The sequence below is a fragment of the Aptenodytes patagonicus genome, chromosome 16 (assembly GCF_965638725.1).
Source record: "Aptenodytes patagonicus chromosome 16, bAptPat1.pri.cur, whole genome shotgun sequence".
Taxonomy (NCBI): domain Eukaryota; kingdom Metazoa; phylum Chordata; class Aves; order Sphenisciformes; family Spheniscidae; genus Aptenodytes; species Aptenodytes patagonicus.
In genome coordinates, this window is record NC_134964.1 from 10,414,815 (window position 1) to 10,436,947 (window position 22,133).

At 37.2% G+C, this 22,133-nt stretch overlaps 1 protein-coding gene across 2 annotated transcripts in view; it reads right to left on the reverse strand.

The window, feature by feature from the left end:
* The window catches only part of QTGAL (queuosine-tRNA galactosyltransferase), a 134,784-nt gene that overhangs the window by 24,947 nt on the left and 87,704 nt on the right, over window positions 1-22,133 (reverse strand). For both annotated transcript variants that reach the window (XR_012996616.1, XM_076353802.1), the window contains exons 7-8: window positions 17,066-17,161; window positions 6,875-6,999 (exon numbers count right to left, since the gene is read on the reverse strand). Coding sequence is in view for 1 of the 2 variants with exons in the window: in XM_076353802.1 (XP_076209917.1) it covers window positions 6,875-6,999; window positions 17,066-17,161 (221 nt within the window). In the remaining variant the exon portion in view is untranslated. The remainder of the gene's footprint in view (window positions 1-6,874; window positions 7,000-17,065; window positions 17,162-22,133) is intronic.

A 22,133-nucleotide genomic window follows, 5' to 3' on the forward strand; every position in this document is an offset into this window, starting at 1 on the left:
CACCAGCACTTCAACTAATGGAGAGAAAAAAAAAAAATCTGGGATTTGATTGCAAATCTCTTCTAATGCAACCACAAGCTGCATTCCTGCTGCAAAGCTTTAGCTGCTGCTGGCATCCTTTGACAGTTGCCTTTTTCCACGTTCATTAGAGCATACTATATTCCCAGAAGAAAAGTTAAAGGAAAGAAATATGAAGGTCAAGTATTTTTCCAGGATCACTTTACTGGAAATTTTAGAGCTTCTGCTAGCTTCTAAAAAGGAAGATTATTGCTTTACACGTAAATGGAAAGGTTTTAAAACTGATTTTACTTTGAAATGTGACTTCAAAAGGATAACACTGTATTACATTCCAGAGGTACTTCAGAATCTGTTCTGTTGACTTGAGTGACACAGACAAGTTTCTTTTCCACTTGAGTTTGCGAAGTTAAGAAGGCTAAGGAAAAAACAGGCAACCTTACAAGGCATAAAAAGAATTATCAACTAACTTCTAGTTGTAGGACAAACACTGGAATCTATGTCCAGGCACAGAGAAAATGTTTCTATTAGTCATGGAAATGTCCCGGTACATTTAGTATTGGTTGCTTCCAGACAGCATGCATGTGCTGTCTAGGTGATGGGTGCCTGTATTCCACAGAAGTCCCTACAGAGGTAAAACTGAAGCAGACCAAATCTCATTGCTGGCAATCACCCACAAAGATTTCAGACTGAAGCAGATTTAGTGACCCAATCTTATCTGTGAATGTTGTATTGAGAAATGAAAGTGCGGAAAGTATTTAAGGGAATTGCACTCAGAAATAAAAGGATATGAAACCCATTAAACTCCAAATTAATTGGATCACTGTTCAAATACAAGAATATTGTCAGACAGCTTCATTTAAACACCAATAAATGTTTTTCTTAAATACCTATTTTGGGTTGTGAAAATGAAGCCAATATACTCGGCACTTGTGATTTTTTGCTTGCATCACTATGAGGCATTCTTACGAAAATGCTCACAGAAAAGTATTTAAAAATCACATCCCCATATTGCGTGTGCCCTTTTTAATGAAAATTTTAACTTGTATCGAACACTTTGCAGTCTTGAGTTAACCTTGAAATACTTTTAACAGCGCAAGCTGAGATCATCAGATAAATACAGAATTGAGGGGAGAATTTGTGACTGAGCTGTAGAGTGACAACCACAGGCTTAATCTTTGTGAAAACGTGCTCTGCGTGAACAATGTATCTCACATGTTGAAGCAAAAGGTAGCTTACAGAGAGCCAAAGGAGAGAGTTTCAGTTATCCCCTTCAGGTTTCCGGTTCACCTAATTTGCCACATTTTTTGATGTTTCCAGAATAGATAACTGGGATTCCTGCCTTGAGGGATAAGGGAACGCCATTTTCCCATCTTTTAAGAGCCAGTGCAGGTGCAAGAGACGGGAACTGTAGCAACGTGCAAAGGATGATTAAAGAAAATGCCTGAAACAATCTCAAAGTTGTACAAACCACCACTCAGAGACGATTCTCACAGCTATTTTCAGATTTTGCATTATTACATATTCATAGCCACCAGCAAAAACTAGGAGGTATTATTACTCTGCATCATCCCAAACCAAGGCTGCTTTTCTTACCCATGTCAGAAAGGATTACAGAAAGCAGTTTCCCAGTAGCCTTTAGTATCATTGCCTAGCCTGTATTCAGTTAACAAGATTTTCCTCAGCCATAAGGTGGGATACAAATTCTTCTGATTGTAGAAGGTGGTTCCCACATCCTAATACTCTTCCTTGACCCAAATTCTTGAAGTACATTATTTTCCTCATTTCTTTAATTTTTTTGTCACTTCTTTACAAAAGAAATGTAAGGAGTATACATTTTTCTACTTGGAAAATCATTCCAGAGGCTTACATAATTTTCCTAAGATCTCATTTGCCGTGGCCCCTCAATACTCATCAGTTATGTAGTCTGGAAGGAAGAAGAGGAGCCAAAATTCTGCAGGAGTGAAATCAGGGTATTCATGCAGCGGGTGAGAATGACTACGAAGTGTGTTCCTCAGTCCCAAGTAGTTATTACCATACCATCCACCCAAGTGATATAACAATGGAGCTCTGTTAAAATGTGCGGTGACCTACTGACTGAATACAGGAGTCAAGAAACATCTGCTCTACTCCTATTTTGAAATGAAAGATAATGTGACAATAAAAGCTATATGATTTAATGTGAGCTCAGTTAAACCTCACCATATTGACTGCCTTTCCCCTCCTTCCCCCAGTGAGGCTACATAAGTGAATCAACAGAGCAGACAGATGTACAAGTACTTGAGAAATGCACAAATACAAGCCCAATATCCTAAACAGTACTGGAATTTTAGGCATTGATTACTGTCCACGGTAATACTATAAACCTATAAATCTGACCTTTTCTATATACGTTGGTCCCGCACGCTACTCAGTTAACACCAGACAGGAAGAGGAGCTATTCAAGCGAACGGCCTCTTCCAGGGGTTTTTTATTCAATGCAGGATAATAGAGTTTTATATTACAGGTGAATCTCACCTGATAGATAATCCAGAGATGGAAGAACAGAGAACTTTTTAATCACAGTGAGAGCTGAAAGAACAGATTCTTTATAGCTAGTTTTGCACGCAGAATTCAAGGTCCTTACAATCCACAGGAAATTCAGAAATTAATCCCATTTGAACCTTGACCATACTGGTGAATAAACTGATTTTTTTTGTCGTCGTCGTTCTGTTGAACTTCATGTGAACTTATTAATTGCTGGACTATATCGTCCCACTGAGTTATTACATTTACACTGTTAATAGGTTCTATTAACGTCTGAGTTCATCTTCAGGTCATGAGTCATTAACGGAGGCATGGTTTGCATTGTGGCCTATTTTTCATGAAAGGCTTATTAAGAAAGACAGAGACTATCAATGTTAATGCCATTTACTTTTCAAGAATCTAATGAGGTCATTAGTTTCCATGTTTAATTGAAGTGCCAAATGCAAGCATAGAAGATAAAAATGCAGTTGACCTCATCTTTATTTCAGTTCTACAGGAATATGTTACGCTAGCCCTCTCTCCTGCCTATTTTTGGATGCGTATGTTTTTGCAGGAAATGAAGCAGGCATTCCTGCGCTCATCAGTGATACGAGACCCATGCCTCAGAGTACCTCTAAAACAACCAAATGTGTGTTTCAGACTAAGTGCCTGTTCTCCTTCGCTTAGATGACACTGGAAGCTTCTAGTGCCTGAAACCAGATGGTTTCAATAGATTACGTAATTTTGGTTATTTCTGCAGAACAAGCTCTTACAATATTATACTCATTCTGAATACACAGCATATGAAATTACTGTAAACCTTGTAAGTACGCTTCACATTTTCTGCATAAAAGGGAATCGCCGGATTCTCAGAGGGAAGGTACAAACATTATTTTCCATGTATATTAAATTTCTCTTGACCAAAAGCTTGTGAATTGCTACAAAGATTAGCTACCTGCCCCAACTGCCTGTCTTCATGAGCAACACTACCTAAAGACAAGTACAATGTTTTATTGCTCATCTTGTTGCAAGCTGACTTTCATCTTGCAATGAGGTACATTGTTTTATATACAGTTCCTTTTTCTCCCTTTAGGCAAGATAAAAATCTATGAATTTTACAATGTTTTTATTATACACCAAACTTTCTTACTACAGAACTTCTCACTATAAAGCCAGCTCTGATATTGTATCAAACCAGTGTAATGTAGCTATGTAGCACAAAGTACAGACAGCCCTAGGATACAAGCTGTAATGTGAGATAAAATGATTTAGATCTGAGAGATACAATACGTGGGATTTTGTGTTGTAAATTCCTGGCTGAAGAGAAGTTTCTCAAAACTTGTATTGCTCATTCACATTTAGCAGGTATCCATCATAGACTGTAGATGAAATTACAATGAGAACATTTATATTTCTGTATGCACCTAATGAAATCTAAATATAGACTGTTCTTCATTCAGATTCTGTCATACACCCAAAACATTTAATAACGCAGTCTGATGCCTCCAGGGTAAGGGAGAATGCAAATAACATTTTGTTTCCTGCTTCACAGATACTTTCACCTCTAGATATTTGTTCCAGAAGGATACTAATCATAGGAAATGACCTAAAAATAATGAGTGTTTACAGTTATACATACTAAATAAAAAGAACTAAATGTCGTTTGCCAAGTAGTTTTATATATATGTTTTAGGAAGTCTGAAAATGCAAAATCAGGCATTTTTTTTCCCTGAACAGTAATGAAAGACACTCTCATAAACTGAAATCAGCCCATAATAGGCTACGAGCAACTGTTGTCTTTGCTGAAAAGATTGAATTACGCACCTTTTTATAAACAAGTTGTATTAACCAGCTCCAAACTATTTTTTAAGACTGAAACTAGGCATAAACTGTTAATTAAAAAAAAAAAAAAAAAAAAAAAAATCAACTTTCCTACAAGCATCATTTTGATCTCAGACAAGATATTAATCTGGTTGGTGAGTTACCACTTCCAAATCCAGGTCAAGGCTAACTCTGAAAATTCAAAGACAACATAGGCCAATGGCAAAAGGCAAAATGCCATAGAAAACCGCTCAAACAAAACACATCAAAGAAGACTTCTAGAAAAGGTAGAACACATATTAAATAAGGTGGAGTGACCAAAAGGCAAATTAGGAAAGACCCAATTTAAATTACAAACTTAAAGCTTTGTGATGAGTCCATTAACCTCCTTCTGCTCAATGTGCACCTCAGTCTTTAGAAACGAATGCTGGCCAGCCCTTCACAACTTAGGCAACAAATGGGAACAAGCCAATATGAAGAGATATTGCACAACCTCATATTTGAAAGTTCGCACAAAATATTATTAACAGTAGTACCAGCAAAAGCCAACAGGAAGAATGGCTAGCCTGACTTCTTAGAATGAGACAAGAAAGGCGCCAATTTGGACATGCAAACTGCACATCTGAAACAGCTTACAGTGTTTCCACATTCTCAGAGTATGTTGTAATTCAGGGTGCTTGTGCCACACAACCTTGTAGATCTGAATAAGCAACAGCTTGCAGTAAATTCAAAACAAACTCATTCCAAGAGTAAGATGTTTTCCCACAGATACAAGCAACAGGCTTCCAAGAGTTCTAGCATCCCATGATGCGTGGCTGAAAAGTTTGTAACTAACTGCCAAAATGATCACACACTAAAAGAGAAAAAAACCCTTACAGTTAAACACCAATAAAAAGGAACATAATTTACCTCGTATTTGTTTGCAAAAATCCAAAGACTATCTTCTATTTGCTTGGAATGACTGTTTCAGAGTTAAACGATTTTATATACATATGCATACATATATATATATGTATTTATAAAGATCTATAGTGACATTAACCGTGAGCATGATATTTATGATAGCAGACTGTAGTATTTACAGCAATACAATTATATAGTGATATACAACTAAAATGCACATTAAAATGTTTAGTTTTACTAGTCAGTTCTACAAAGCCATACAAATAAGACTGACTGAAAAGTGTATTTATATCATTAATGAGTAAGAAAACAGTTTACTTAATTACCACTGTGATTCTGGTATGGGACTCCTAAAGGACAGTAAAACTCGCATAATTTTTCATTAATGTCAATGCATAGGAGAAAGAAACGACTTTGGCTCAGCTCGCAGGACTTCTGATCAGGAAGAATGCCTTTGATGGGTAAAGTGAGCACATAGAGGAATCAGCAATCGACAATTTAACATTTTCTTTAAGGGTAGACCAGCACTGTAAATGCAGCAGGCAACAGCTTACAAGGAAGCAGTTGAGATAATTACTCCTAAACATCCTCAGGTATTTTTCAAACCTCATTATCTGATTTAGATGGTTTAGACCTTTTAAAATAGGAAAATAATATATGTAAACACAGCACATTATCAGATGAAAAGTTTAGGGTTTATTATTTTTTTCAAAAGAAGGTTTTTGTTGGTTTACAAATTTCTGTTTACTTTTTTAAAATTGAGACAGTTCATTTTGAAATTAAGCTTTAAAATTAAAAAAATTTTTTTTACATTATGGTTCATATGGCAAAAAATATGAGACTCAAAACCTCACATATTAAAAATCCTAATTGAAAACCCCAATAAAATTTCACCACTAGGATATATTTCAAACACGTTCTTGCAATCGTGTTCAAAGTATTGAAGAAGTTACTGCTTCACTGCTTGCTTTTGCCACGTTCAGCAGATGAGATACATAATCATACAAAGTATTCTTAATATACTTTGAGGGTAAGAAACTCAGATGCTTTAGATAACCAGAGAGGTTATTCAGGCAGATTACAACATCTCACGTGATCAGTTAAGAGTCTCAGCTGAAGGAATGGTAACTGGAAGTTGAGAAAACAGTACTGCTGTAATGCAGTCCCCAAAATGCTTCATTGCTCTTACAATACCTATTGTGAAATTATTTCAAAAACAGTTGCAAAGATGAAACAATTTCTTAGAATATTTGTCAAATGTTAAAGAGCCCCCACCCCATCCCTGCCTCACTAAATCATTAACACAGGTACACCAACAGTGTATGGGCAACAGTATCCGAACCAAAGATTTCAATTCATAATTTCAATTCCAGCATTACAGTATGTTACTAAAAGCAAATTACAGCAAGAACAAACAGAAAACTAACCTTCCACCATCAAAAAGGATACTACCAACACATTATGTTATGCTTGCTTTTTAGCCTTTTAAAAAAAAACCCAAAACACACAACAAACAAACACAACTAGGTAATTATTTTGCTGTGTGATGTCTTGAAGAGATTAAGCATCTTTGCTGCCAATCATCCAAGATGAAGCTAATTTTTAAGTTCTACCAGAAAATGCAACTTACTCTAGGACGGAATGAGTTGCAGCCTGTGGATGGTAACGGTACAGCAGGAGACAATGGTTTACTCGAAAGACTTCACCGCCCTTTTGGATATGTTTATAAAAAAACAACAGATCTTCTGGAATACCCTGGAAGAGAAGCAGTTATTTCAAACCAGTATTCATAGTTACATTTGAAGCCACTTTTTTTTTTTTTGCCAAATGAATAAGGTTTAACATCATTTTCTTCCTATTATTTCTGTATGTCTCCATGAAGTTATCTAATGGCTCATTAAATAAACATATCTGTAGAAAAGATAAAGCTGTTAAGAAAGCAACCAGTGCTATTTAAAAATGAAGTACAGCTGACCACAAGGACAGAGGTGGAAAAATAAACATCATCTCATTTTGACAGGGATATAAACCTTGGTACAGGTTAGTCCCAAAAGAGAGAAACCCAGCTGCTGAACAGTTCATGACGCCTGAAGTGCCATGTAACCAAATAGGTTACTGAAAGGGATCAGTGACTTCAGAAGAGTGTTTTTTCATTTTACTAGCATTATCTTTCTTTCTTTGGTTACCATACAAATACATATACTGGTCTCTACTTCGGAAAGGTGAATCAGGCCCCATAATAAGAGACCTTAATAAAAACAACCTCAGAAAGAGGCAACGTCTGAAAACAAAACTGGGTTTTTTTTCTTGCGACTTATTTCCACGGTACATTCTTCTTAATGGGATTGCAAGCAATACTGCTGAAACACTGCAAGAAAAACATCTCCTAGAATTGTGGATCTATCGGGCTCTAGGAGATATTAGAGATTTCATGATCATATGCAACATTTCCCACCTAAAAAAATCAGAAAATCTTCATGCCAGAGATACAGTGTCAGAAGGGCAATCGTATGGCACATAGTATTCAACTACACATCATAGCATATGAAAGCATAAGCCCACCTTTAAAGATATAGCCCTATACTGAAGGTAAAAAAGTTGCATCTATTTACTTTTTACAATGGTGCAACTTCTTGAAATATGGCTAGAACATTTAATTTTTCTATGGTTAAATACAGATTTTTCTTTCCGTCAACCCAGTGTTTAAAAGGTCACATGATTTTATCAGGCTAAAAATCTCAGATATATAAAACCAGGTGGGCCAAATAAAATATTTAAGTTTAGCATCAATGAAAAAGCGAAAGATAACATGACAAAGTTGAGAAGGAAAAGTGAAAGAAGGGAAAGATATTGAAATACATTTCTTTCTGTAGGCAATATCACATACACGAATAACAGGGGCATAAACCTCAACCTCAACTTTAAGTACCCTATTTCAACACAGAAAAATAATAAGAACGCACGTTAAAAAAAAATTGATTTTTTCCCATTACGACAGCTTCTGAGTTTCTTCCATAATTAAGAAAAGGAGATTCTCTAATTAAAGTGCTGGACACAAAATCCCTCTGTGGTTTCTTCTGGCCTTCTAGTTACAAGAGCAACACAGTTCAGTGACTGTTTCCGATACCCACCAGACTGAGCAGCCGAGAGGGTGTGGGGAGGGGAAGAGAAATGAGACAAAAAAAAAAGCTTTGAACCTTGGAAAACAAATCCAAAACACTCAATTGAACATCTGTATCTTGGAAGAAATCAGAACCGAATCAAGCTCTGTACTTTGCAGCTCCAGACTTCACTATAGGATAGGTTGATTAAGACACTGAATTGGGCCACACTCCCAGATTCTGAATAAAATGGATTTGGATCTGACTGCTTGCTTAGGGCAGCGTATCTGTAGCTATTGTTTGTCTTTGTAGATATTTTTCTTACTTCCAGTTTAAGAGCTGTGATGCAGAAGAAAACTTTCAGAGAACTTCATACAATTTATGCTTTATATGAACCTACTTTGAAAGCCACAAAAGAAATCTGTGGGAAGTTGGAGTAGCAGACAGCAACCATAGTCATCAAGAATATAAGAAAAACACAAACTCAAATTCTTTCAATTTATCTTGTAGCCCTTTCTATCTTTTTCTTATTCTGGACTTTAATGGAACTACTGAGAGTCAGCAGCAAAATTCAAACCTTTTTCTTTTTTCCAGTCACACACTAGACTCTGTCAGGCAGGGCACAAATTTTGTAGCACATATCAGCTTACTGCATAGTCATATTTTGATTCAGATATATGATTACATCACATATGTATCTGCAATTCATTTTCTTTTGGATAAGCTTTTACATTATTCAAGATAACTGTTAATACGTATATTAAAAAAGAGAGTTACTGCAAAAGTAAAAGGATCTTTCAAAATGCTGTTTGGTTCTGAGCGGTCTTTTGCTTTACTTTAATGGGCAGAAATACTTTGAAATAAAGTACACTCACCCCGAGGAATGAGCAGGTGCCTTGTATTGCTCAGCAGTGGCCTCTCACATTACAAAGGAGCGGCACTGCCATGCATTTTTCAGGGGAGGAAAGATGTTGACTGTGTTATAGATCCTGCAGGGATGGGACTTCCTACGGCTCTTGAGCGTGTAAGTTTGTTGCAATACAAGAGTTTCTTCCCAATTGAGACGTATTATTGGATCCAGATGGCATTTTAAACACCAGGAATCTTTGTCAAACAACACAACTTTCAAAGGAAAAGCTGTTTAACCACTAAAGGTATATTTTAATGTATTTTTGGAAAATTAATACCCATAGGTGAAAGTATCAATTAACAATCCAGCATTTCAGCAATAGGCTACCACATAAATAGTTTTCAGCATTAATAAATGCAATTAAATTGCACAGTTTACATGTTACTGGACTATATACAGAATTTTCCACATTATAGGCAAAACCCAACCCTATATGCTCTGCTGTACTAAGGGATAAACCAATTGGCCTGCCTCACTCAAGGCTGTGCCCATCAGCTGCTGAGTACAACTCCTAGTGAAAAACACAGCCTGCACCTGCTCCGTTCTAACCAGCATGCACTAGCCATACGCAAAATCATCGTTCACTTTAACATGTTACTACTAAACAGGTGAAGGATTTGTGTTTACCCAGTATTTTGGGCAAGTATCACTTGCTGTGCTGATGGTTGGCTGTACAGATGAGGGGGGATTGATTTTGTATACACAATGGGCTGTCAAGCAGAACCTAACTTGAATTAAAGTAACTCTTTGTTCAGGGACCAAACTAAATATTCCATGATTCTCCTCTTGTCATCTTCTCCTTGCTCGCTGTTTCTCACTCCTAGCAGATCACTGTGCATGAAACAGTACTCCAACTACAGTGTTCTCAACACATGTATTTGGCAAGGAGGTGCAAGCCACCTACCACTACAACAAGCAATTCTGGCTACAATTTTTGCAGCTCCCATGGTGAGGAGCATCAGTAGGGATGAAAATACTGATCAGCAATTTTTGGAGACCTTTTAATGAAAGAGTGGCCCTCTGTGCAATGCTGTAACTAGTAACACCTGGTGAGAGATCATGTTGTAGCCCTGGTAGCTGTAGCCCAAACAGTAACTACCGCAGAACTTCAGGCTGACAGAAATCTTTTTTTTCGTCACTTGGACAGAACTTACCATTAGGCTGTACAGGCATAGACATAGTATAAGAGCTGCCTTTTACTGCTAAACCTAATACAGGAAGTATTCTGTGGCAGAATCAATCTGTCCCAACTTCCTCATCCCTTTTCCCTCCATTCAGCCTTCTCTCAGTCATCTTTGACATGTGTGCTTCCCCTGTCCTCTTCCAGCTGACAGGCACTCTAGTAGAGGTGGCAGATCCATGCGAGCAAAACCAGTGGAGATTCAGCCTACGCAGAGCAGTCTAACTAGTGAAAATGGGAAATCTAACACTGAATGTTTTATATTTCAAGAATACATGCATTTATAACAAAAAGTGATGACAAACTAGACAAGGGAAGTAAATCTATCCACACAAGAAAAAAACCTTCAGGTTTGGGAAAGCTTAGCCCTTCCTCTTGATCAGAGGCATCAAGGAAAATTGGGCTATAACTTGGTACACTTTTTGCAAACCAGACAGCAACATCAGGGTAATTGTTGGAGAGAATAAGCCAAATTGCTTTAATTCCTCAGAGGAGCCTAAAATTGGTGAATGGAAAGAATGAATCAAAAAGGAAGTAACTTTTGATTCCATGCTAACCTGTTTCTTACAGGACTTTGGAAAGAGTTGGTTTCATTGCTATTTTTTAAACTAACTCATTTCATGCTGCACATTTTAGAACATTCATTAAAAAAGAAAAACATTTCAGTATTAATATTAGGCTAGAGTTGCATAAAAAGCAGATCAAATGATGTATATTACAACACCTAAGGTTAAACAGGAAAAAAATTTTAAACTCAGTCATTTAGCAACAAAGCAGAGATGTTGAGTAAAAACTCCAAGTACTTTTTTTTTTTTTTAAATACGTATGCCAACAGCTGCCCAACAGCATTTCCTCAAAGTCTTGAGCTAAATCTTAGACTTACAGAAATAACACATACAGAGGGGTTGGTTGCATGGAAGTGAACACAAAAGACACCCTATTTTAAAGGAAGTACTCCTGCCTCAGAAACAAATGCTGTTCTGCCAGGCATTAAACTCCCTTACTCACCAACAAATGCTGTTCAAAGTGTGCTGCTAATGGGGAACAGCTACGAAGCTGCTGGAAACTAAAACTAAGTAAGAAATCACAGCTTTTCTCCAATTTAAATGTAAAGGTGAAAAAAAATAGGAACTAAAGTAATTTATCAAGAATTAGCCATCCTTCCATCTTTCCCTAAAGACAAGTTTTGTATTAAATATCAATTGTATTTTTCTTTTGTAATGAACAACTTCTCATTGAAATAGCTTATTTTAAGGAGCAATTATCGTTAATTGAAAATACTCCTTAGTTTAACTTCCTTTAGGATAGTCACCAGAGGTAGGCAAGCAGACTAACCGCAGCTAACTCCATATTAAATAGCTATTAATAGCTTCTCTTCAGGATTATCCAAGATATTCTTAAGTCTCTCTTTCTGCAGATCTGTCACTTCATTTTTTGGCTCCCATCCAAATCATGTCTTTACATCATTTTGCCTTGATTATAAGACCTGAAGCCTGTAACATTCACTTCATTGTTTGGGAAATAACAGGTTAGAGGAAACTCCAAAAGATTGCTTTCATCCAGATGCATTGGCCCAGAGAAATTCAGTTAAACAAAGATGATGGGGAAGTCAAATGGAAGGGAAGTGGTAAATTCTAAATGATATTTAATAACAGACTAGCAAAAAAATGTCATTATACATGGGGTATGGAGTGAATTTTCAAATAGCTTATAAAGTGTAATTAATCATTGGCTCTACCACTTTTTCTTTCCTTTTCAGATCAAATACTGATCTCTGTTCAGCCTTAACTATACCAAGCCAAAAACATTAGTGCCTGTGTTTTATCCAGATTTTTCCCCAGAGCACCTTGATAGGTTATTTGACAGACTGACCATATTTTAATTCATGTTCCAAAAAACCAAATTCCTACTTAGCCTTTTACCTTTCAGGCGTTATTGTAACTGCTTGCCTTTCTGGAGGGAATGACATTTTCTCTGGCAGAGAAAAATGGAAAAATGCATTAGTTAGTGCTTAATAGCCTACAAAGTTAACTTAGAGCTTTGCAGCATGTACTACAGTCTCCTGTGCACCAAAGGGTATTTCGACACCTCCTCAATTGGTGGTTTTTGTGACCTTTTATCACAAAAATAGATCAAAACTGAGCTCCAGACACTTTGTTCGGAGCCACAGTTTGTATTCAGAAAGGCCAGTGGCTTATAATATGCTATTCCATCTGGGGCTCATTAAGAATAATTTCCCCCTGTTTACACTTTGAGATTAGTTTAGAACTTTAAGGCTGTCATTCCATTTTCAGTTTTCACACACTTAGAAAGGAAGGTTAAATACAGAGGTGACAGGAAATTTGGGACCAAGTTGCGGTAAAACTCTAGAGAAAGAAACAAGTGTGGCGTATTACAGTTGTGATGTCAAGAATAATACAGCTTTAATAAAGCCAAGACTATACAATTTGCCACATTTGCATGGAGTGGAGTCTGCAGGTTAGCAATGCTCATTTATACAGTTCTTAATGTACTCAACATTTCTTAGAGCATTTATCTAAAACAACAAGGTAGTTGTTTTAGCTTAGTGCCATTACACACGAGTGACTAGAACAGAAGAACAACATGCCGAAAGAGACAAATAACGTGCCTTCCCAGGGATCTCCATTTGGACATTAATAGCAAGCAAAATCTGTTGTCCACCTGAAGAATTGGCATCCTGGCCTGTATCAGAAATAGTGTGGCCAGCAGGAGCAGGGAAGTGATCGTGCCCCTGTACTCGGCACTGGTGAGGCCGCATCTCGAATACTGTGTTCAGTTTTGGGCCCCTCACTACAAGAAGGACGTTGAGGTGCTGGAGCGTGTCCAGAGAAGGGCAACGAGGCTGGTGAGGGGTCTGGAGAACAAGTCTGATGAGGAGCGGCTGAGGGAACTGGGGTGCTTTAGCCTGGAGAAAAGGAGGCTGAGGGGAGACCTCATCGCTCTCTACAACTACCTGAAAGGAGGTTGTAGCGAGGTGGGGGTCGGTCTCTTCTCCCAAGTAACAAGCGATAGGACGAGAGGAAACGGCCTCAAGTTGCACCAGGGGAGGTTTAGATTGGACATGAGGAAAAATTTCTTTACTGAAAGAGTGGTTAAACATTGGAACAGGCTGCCCAGGGAAGTGGTTGAGTCACCATCCCTGGAAGTATTTAAAAGACATGTAGATGCGGCACTTAGGGACATGGTTTAGTGGGCATGGTGGTGTTGGGTCGATGGTTGGACTCGATGATCTTAGAGGTCTTTTCCAACCTTAATGATTCTATGATTGATTCTAATACATTTTGGTAGAATTACACAAGGTCAGTTGGCTAGAATTGCAAAATGTTGGTTTTGTATGCAAACTGAAGCGCACTGTCAAACATATGAGGCAATAATTTTGCTTCGCTAATAACAGACACCATGTCTACCAACTGAGCATGACTGAGTTCCCTACTTTAACATGACACAGCTTCGAAATCTGCTTTTCATATTATACAAGACCCTGTACGTTTTTTCCTCAGCATAACTTTTGTGATGCTTTTGGACACAGTTATGACTTTTAAACAATGATGCTAGCTGTTAGAAGACACCAAAAAGCATAGGACCAAAACCAATCACGCGGATAACATCACACACTAATTTTCAAGTGTGAGTTCTGAAGGGTTTACTGAAGTCCTGCCACTTCTTTCCATAAGGAAGTACTGCACTCTTTATCCGAATCGGTTGGATAACAGGAAGATTATTTTCCTTTAGTTTCCTAAAAAATTAAGTCAGAAATATGGTTCACGTGACTCTCCTCCTAGCAGTGGATACTATTTAAAATGTTACTTTATAGGCTTGTGACCATTTCTATTGTATTATCTTAGTCTCAGCACACCATTAGAGCTTGCTAAAATCAACTACTTCTAAGTACTTCTGCTTTAATTATCATATATCAGAGGTTGCACAAATAACACCTCTACCATTTTAGTTATCAGTGCATAAAGCAAACCTGTCAGGTTCTTAGCCACCATTTGTGAAGATACTATTTAGGATTTTGCTTGGACATTACCACAGTGATTACCTAAAAAGAATACATTTCCAACAACTGCAGATCTTGCCCAGAAAGAAATATTTATTTCTAAAAAGATTTTTTTAAATATTTTTTAAAAATCTGTTTCACATAAAGCCCGGATGGATGGAGAGATACACGCATACCTACCTGTAATAAAAAAAAAAAGATTACATCATCACTTATATATTTATATTCTATCAGTCCACCCATACTATTAACATAAACATCAAATCACAATTTCTTCCATGGAGGAATTATCTTCCATTTGTTCTAAGCACTGAAATATGAAGAACAGGTGTTTGGATTTAATTCCAAATGAGAAATGCAGCTTTTTGGCATGGAAATAGTTTAGCAAATGGCTGAAATGCGGAGATTTGTTGGCCTGTTTCTGTGTTTACTTGCAGCAATATGACACTTACAGGTCGCACTGTTAAATACTAACCCAAAAATGGAGATGGAAGTGATCAAATCAACATAGTCAGATCATGGGTCAGGTCAGAACATACACACGTGGATAAGATCCTTAGGAGTACTCAGTACTAGTTTATAAAAGCTCTATCGATACACAAAGAAAATCTTTCTTTGCCTCAAAGGAATTCTTTTCAAATGAAAATGAATGAGTAAGATCAATGCTAAATACTTTACAGTGCTAAATGCTAAAACATTTAGGACTTGATTTTGTGTCCTCTAAACCCACATCGGACAAAGGTTTGACTTCAATGCTTATGTTCATTGCTTTGTTCAGATCTGTCATCACCCTTGTTCGGAGGGTATTTTTTTGAAGGTCCTCTGTATCAGCCAGAGTTTGAGTTTTGACATGTTGGAGACTTCACAATAGGGACAAACAAGAAGTTTAACTTATCACTGATAATTTTTAAAACTAGAAGGACATATCATGCATTGTGGCTGAAAAATCATTAGGATTAAGATTGTCAGCGTATTACATCTGAATAACCAGTGGCATAGTCCCTACACAATTATATATATAAAGCAAAACCAAAAAAGCCCCTCAAAAACAGAACAAAGAGAAAAAAAACCAAACCAAAACTAAAAGCAAAAAGCACAGAACAATAGTCTGTTTAACTTAACCTCTTGAACTTTATCATTAGGCTTGCTGTTCTATTGTTGTTGTTATGTTTTAGCTTGCTTGCTTTCTTTTTTGAGCTTACTAACAAGGCCTAAGAAGTTAAGTCAAACATTCTTCAGAGAATGAAAATACAATGATAAGGAATAATAATAAAAAAGAAATAAAGAGCACGGGTCAGCAAATGTAGACTGTACTGGGAGCCAGGCACCATTCCCAGCTCTTCCGCTCACCCGCCATGTAATTAAGGGCAAATCTTTTCACCGCTCTAAACAATTCTGTTCTCTGTCCGCTGTCTCCTTAAATTATAATTTTGTTGGCAGCCCAAAGAATAATATTTGTATATCCTCATACACACATATACATGTGTGTCTATGTCTATATGTATGTATACACACTGCATGGCACAGGAGGGCTCCGTTTAGAGGCTATAAAAAGAATAATAATCATAATATGTTATAGTTTAAACAATAAAATAGGAAATAGCCTTAGCAGATTTTTTTGAGTACTATTAAATGAAGGCTTTCAAAAAAAAAAATTCAGCACCACCCATTCTAGCCCTAAAATCTCACCAAAACCACTGAAACAAAACCCCTCAGGTCCAAAACACACAGAATGGATCCAAATGCATCTGAATTAGATCTATTTGCCAACATATTTCTACTCCTACCACAATAAATACCACCAATAGACATCCCTGGATTTTATTCCATAAACATGCTGACGAGCCTAAAGCAACCAAATTGAACTGATACAGGAAATCTATAAAGAAGAAGAACACCTGTCAGTGGAGGAACACTTCTCAGATAACAGTTGTTTAATTTGTAACCTCTCAGTCCTGATCCTTGAGGAGAAGCTACTTAACATCTTCCAAGGACAAGCCTGAGAACTAAGATTGACAAGTGGATATGACAAGTGGATAAATGAGATTTAATGATAGTAGTTTTATGGCACATTGTGACCTCCCCTCCTCCCTTCTTTCTTCATCTTAGGGATAGAAATCTTTCCCCTTAGGAGAATGTATTACCATCTCTTTGCCATCCTGCACCTTTCTTCCTTCCGATCTCTCTCACCAAATCTACCTTACCTTTCAGAGGTGGTTCGTAATTAAACTATGAGCTGACTTTTTTTTAGCTTTCAGATCTGCTGCATCTATTTCAGGGACTGAAGAAGAGCTTGAATGTCTGAACCCTTCTTTAATTTTTCCAGGTATGCTGACATAGCTAACAAATGTGTTAGATTTATCTACAAACCCCATCTTAGTTATGTCCTTCAATCACCAGAGTTACCCCAAAACAACTGTGCTTGGTTAATGACTGTTGTTTGTTTTTTTTTTTAAAAAAAAGGGTATATGGTACAACCCAGATTTTTTTAGACCTCAGTTTTTATCTATACCCCTTTGCCTAGTGTTTCTTAAAAACAGGTTTAGAGCTTTCAGTGGCTGTTAGACTAAGAGATGGCTCCTGGACTACAGATCATCCGTAACACTCACCTTTCCACCCTCATCAAATTTTCCCACGTGAAAAAACCATTCTCGAGAACAGAACCAGGTTGGCATGACCACAGTAGGTCCATGGGAGGTAAACACCTAGGAAAAGGGTGAAAAAAGCCAGTCTTAATTAATAGAATGTCAAAATCAGCATCTGTTGGGAAGCAAAGTATGCATTCACCTGAAATCCTGCAAATACTTACGCCTATATTTACTCTTTAGCAGTTTTAAGCACTGAGAAATGCAAGTGCTTAAAATTTAGCATGCACTTAGTGTTTAAACTGTGGTATATACCAGCACCTTTGAGGTGTCACAGCCAAACAGATGAATCTACTTCCTGCTTCATATTCCATAACCTTCTCTTCTATCATAAGTTGCAACACATGCAGAGTACTTCAAACTTTATTTCAAATTTAGAGAGGCATACTGGTAATGACGCTTCTATTAATAATGGCAATGTTGATACTGAAGTGAATGAATTGAGAAGAATCTTAAAAAGTTAAAGTCCTTAAACTCAACCCTACAATTGTTGTGCATTGATTTTCCATTTTATATTCCTTATACATATATTAAGGAGGAGCTTTCATGGATCTTTTATTTCTGCCAAAGACACTTAAATCTTAATCAAGCTTGGACAAGTAAGATGCAATTTATTTTAAACATCACCAGAGCGCTATGGATTTGCTACCCAGTAGTACCTACCTTAAAAGGTTGTTGGAAAGAAAATGCTTTAGGGACTGAAAAGGAAGTGGCTATTAATTTCATCCTCTTGACTAGTGACAGCCAAGAACTATACAAATGGTTCTTTGCAGCTTTAAACAAACTTGTTTTAAACACAACTATGAAATAAACCAGAATCTGGATTACGGAAGGTAAACTGGTTCTTTCTTTTATTACAAGATGAAGTATCTAGCCAAACAAGAGACTGAACTTGTCAAACAGAATGTGCAAAGTTAAGACAGGAGACTGTGCCTGCTTCCAAAGAACTACACAGGAAATAAAGAGCACAGCCTGGTTTAAAAGGGCAGAAGAAAGAAACCTCACAATTACTGCCAGTCTTCAAACACTAATGAAAATGCTGATCTTATGAGCAGATGATTTCATAGCATGCTATAGTGGTAATATTAATATCCCTGTATAGTTCAGATTTTTAAACATCAGTGCATGAATGTAAATTTTATCACATGCATCTAAGCATTTACTTTTTAATGGTGTTCCTCTTGATTTCAACCTGGGATGGAGCTCCTTAAACTCCTCTTATGCCTGGTAACTTCAATTTCCACAGATAAACATGGATTTAAAGCCCAAATTTTACACACTCAGTTCTATACAGACACTTAGACCAACTCTCCAAGCAAATTAGATTAGAAATCTAGTAAAAATTCAACACATGATCTACTCCCACTTTTCTTATGGCATGAATCACCTGACCAAACACAGGCATCCACCTTAGGGTGAAACACACTGCATGCTAACTCCAGGAACATAATGATAGAACTTCACTGTCTGTAAAGGGGTCCTAGGGTGACTCATCTCGATACAGACACTTAAATTTTAGGCAGTCATATTTAGTCAGAATAATCCTATTGCTTAATGGCTATGACTTAACACATTAGCAGCTTGTTCATAACTGACATACGCTAGCTTCAGAGGTCCTAAATGTCAAGAACTCCCCCAAAAAGTCAGTGGGAGCTGAAAGAGTCAAAACAATCCCAGACTAGAGCAGACGTGATTAGTCAGTACATGGTTATTAGCTCCACACTAATTACAAGGGCAATTGAGTATGGCCTGAACCGAACAATGACCAAACAGTAATCCCAAAAGAAAACAACAGTAGGGAGAAAAGCTAGGCTAGAATGCATTGCATTGAATCTCATTTCTGAATGAAAGAAAATCTTCAAAGGAAAGTCTTGAGCCTATTGGAATACGTGAAATGTGTCTGGAGAGGCTAGAATGCCATTTCCTCAGTGCAGCCAGGTTCATCAGAGAACACAAATGCACTTAATCTTAAAGATGTAGCTCAATGTAATTAGTCATGCTCACGTGCAAAGAGCATAAGTCCCAAATATCTTAGATAATCTGTGTTCCATTGACGTATATACTTAAGTGAAACTACATAGAACAAATTTGAAACACTGAGAAAAACCATCAAAACGTCACTTCTGTTAACATAGATGATATGATGATGATTATATAGTAAACCAAAACACACTGCATACACTGATGTCTTTCCTAAATCAAACAGTGCTCTATGGCTCACTGTCCACCTCAGAGAAGATACTAGAGGGGAATCACACAGACAAAACTGAGACTGATGATGAGGTGGCTGGATTGCCACATATGATTTCAGGGTCTTATCCTTCAAGAAAGTCTTTGAACCTGCAACAGTACACCAGCTAAGAGTCAACGGATCAGTAAAAAAGCTTTTTCTATATGAATATTTATAACGCAACATCAAAATAAACTTTAGGAAATTTAAATTTGTGCTGCTGCCACAATGGACAAATTCATGCTACCTCGTCCCTTGCTATGCTAACAATAACACTTGTGAAGCTGAAATTCCTTTTTTTTGTTAGCTTAGTTTTCGGCTGGCTCTGCTCCCTGATCCAACCAACCACAAAAACACTAGTGGCACCATAAAGGAGGATGTAGGAAAACAGGGCACCAAACACAGAGAGGACAGCAAGACCATTCTTTTCAGCAGCAGTATAGATAATCCATAAATAATCTTTAACCTGATAGGCGGAACTGTATGCTCAAAATTTAGATTTACAGTATATCTATATCAATTTATGAGCTCTCCCACTCCTGCCTCTGGCTATGCATCCCAGTCACTTACAACAGCATTGGCACTCACCTGACCCCATGGTCAGCTAGATCAGAGCACTGCATCAGTAAGAAAGCTATTATTTTCTTTTTTTTTTAGTGTTAGTTTTCTATAGCCTTAGTTCTCTGAATGGGTTCACTGTGGGGTCAGACGAGCAATACTGCTGACATACTGGAGGGGGAAGGAACAAGCTTTGGAGAAGAAAACAAGACCTCCCTTTTTGGTCATTGCCCACAGTTAATCAGTCCAGCTGTAATATAAAACTGCACCCTCGGTCTGAATACTTACAGTGCTGGGAGGAGAACTGGCTCAGGAAAAACACTAAACTCCTAGCAACTGTATTGAAACACTGCAGCATTTGCCAAACTTTTGAAAGCTACCTTCAAGAGCTTTTGAAATTTCATCTTCAAGACAAAAAAACCCAACCTCAACCTCCTGCAGTTTGGAAATTCCAGATTTCAGCTTGGTTTAGAGTCAGATGGGAAAGTCTCCTCTGGATTTCTTTTTTGCCTATTCTTGTCATACACACTTCCCAAGGTGTTAAAAAATGGTCGAACTGGCTGACCAATTTATGATTTTATCCATAAATCTTTTAGATTGTGTGGACTGGAACAAGAGAAACAAAAAGCACATGCTAGCCTTAATCTGAAAATCAATCAAAAGCACAATTTGAATTATGATGCAGCTCTGTAACTGCTATGTTTGGTTTTCTTGAAAACGTTCTCCAGCTCTGCCCAACAAATGTCCTGTATCACCTTGGAACCTCAATGGGTTTTCAGTCCTCCTCGAGGAGTTAATTCAGTATATTGGAAAGCAGTTTGGACCTGTGAACCTTTCACACACAGCTGTATTGGAAGATTAATGCTTAATACAGTTGTCATTAATTACAGTACACTGTATGCTGTAAAGACCATCTAAATATAATCTAGTTGAATGAAACCAACTTGTTAAAAACTAACCCCAGAGCTTGTAGATGAAGGTCTAAATCTGCTCAGATTTAGAATTCCTGAAGAACACAGTGTTGTCATAACCAAATTGGAATCCATCATCATCAGTTTCCAGGTGATGGACACAGGCTGCTATTTCAGCACCATATTTGTTAAATTATTTAGAACTTTTATTGTCATCTTGTTTTATTCCAAGGATCAAGTAGCAAGTAATTGAAACTGATTTATTCTGGTTTGTTCTTGCTAACTGTTTAGCTATTGAATTACATTCAACTATTACAGAGAGTCTCTGAAAATAAATCTAAAGAATATAAAGAGTTGATAATGTGACTTTCATTTGTTGTGTTTCAAAGCTGTCAACAGCACATGTAATTCTGGTCCCTACTGATGCTCACTTCAGATCATGTCAGCATTCAATACGAAATTTAAGTTCCAATACTGAGAAAGGCATTCATGTGTTTATAGTAACTCTTCAAGTAAAGTTCTATTTGCTGAACCAGCAAATCAAAATCTAACAGCCATGTGCCAAAAGAATACATGCAGATGGTGAAACAACCTTATCACATTATGTCATGCAGAATACAGAGAGGAAACCAGGCAGTTCACAAGAGCAACCTATTTAATCAAGGGCCCAGACTGCTTTCCAGTGTAACAAGCTAATTCCCCAAAATACACTACACATTTAATTCTACTTATGCTATAGCATTTAAGAAAATTATATCCACACAGATCAAGGATTAGAAACAATCTCCTATGTGATGATAAATAAAGCTTTCCAATACCCAGGGTGATACATTAACACGTTAGAAGGTGAAAAAGAAGACAAAACAAAAAAATCAGATGGCGGAGGGCCACGATGTTTTTGTGAACTGTAGGCAGACCATAGGCTAAAGGACATCACTCCTGACTTAGAAAAATTATGTGTTAAGATACCAGTGCATTAATTCAGCAGTGAATGTACCAGGACCTCATTACTAAAGATTACCAGGTTTACATCCAGAATCAGGTGCATGTATTAGTGCAACAGAAGAGGTACGGAACATAGGGAAGAGAAGAGACGACTCCTTTATCCTACTTCAAAAGAGTATTAGGCAACTAAGATTTTTCAAAAAAAAGAATTACAACAAACTTTACCAAGCTTTAAGGAACCTAAACACCCAATCTGGTATGGATTACATTCACTTAGTTTATATTGTACTGAACTGTTTAACCCTTTCCTATGCCTATATAAATAATTGCCTGTATCACCTAATCATTGCATGCTTCGACATTAGCTGAAAATCCCTGCTCTAAAGAA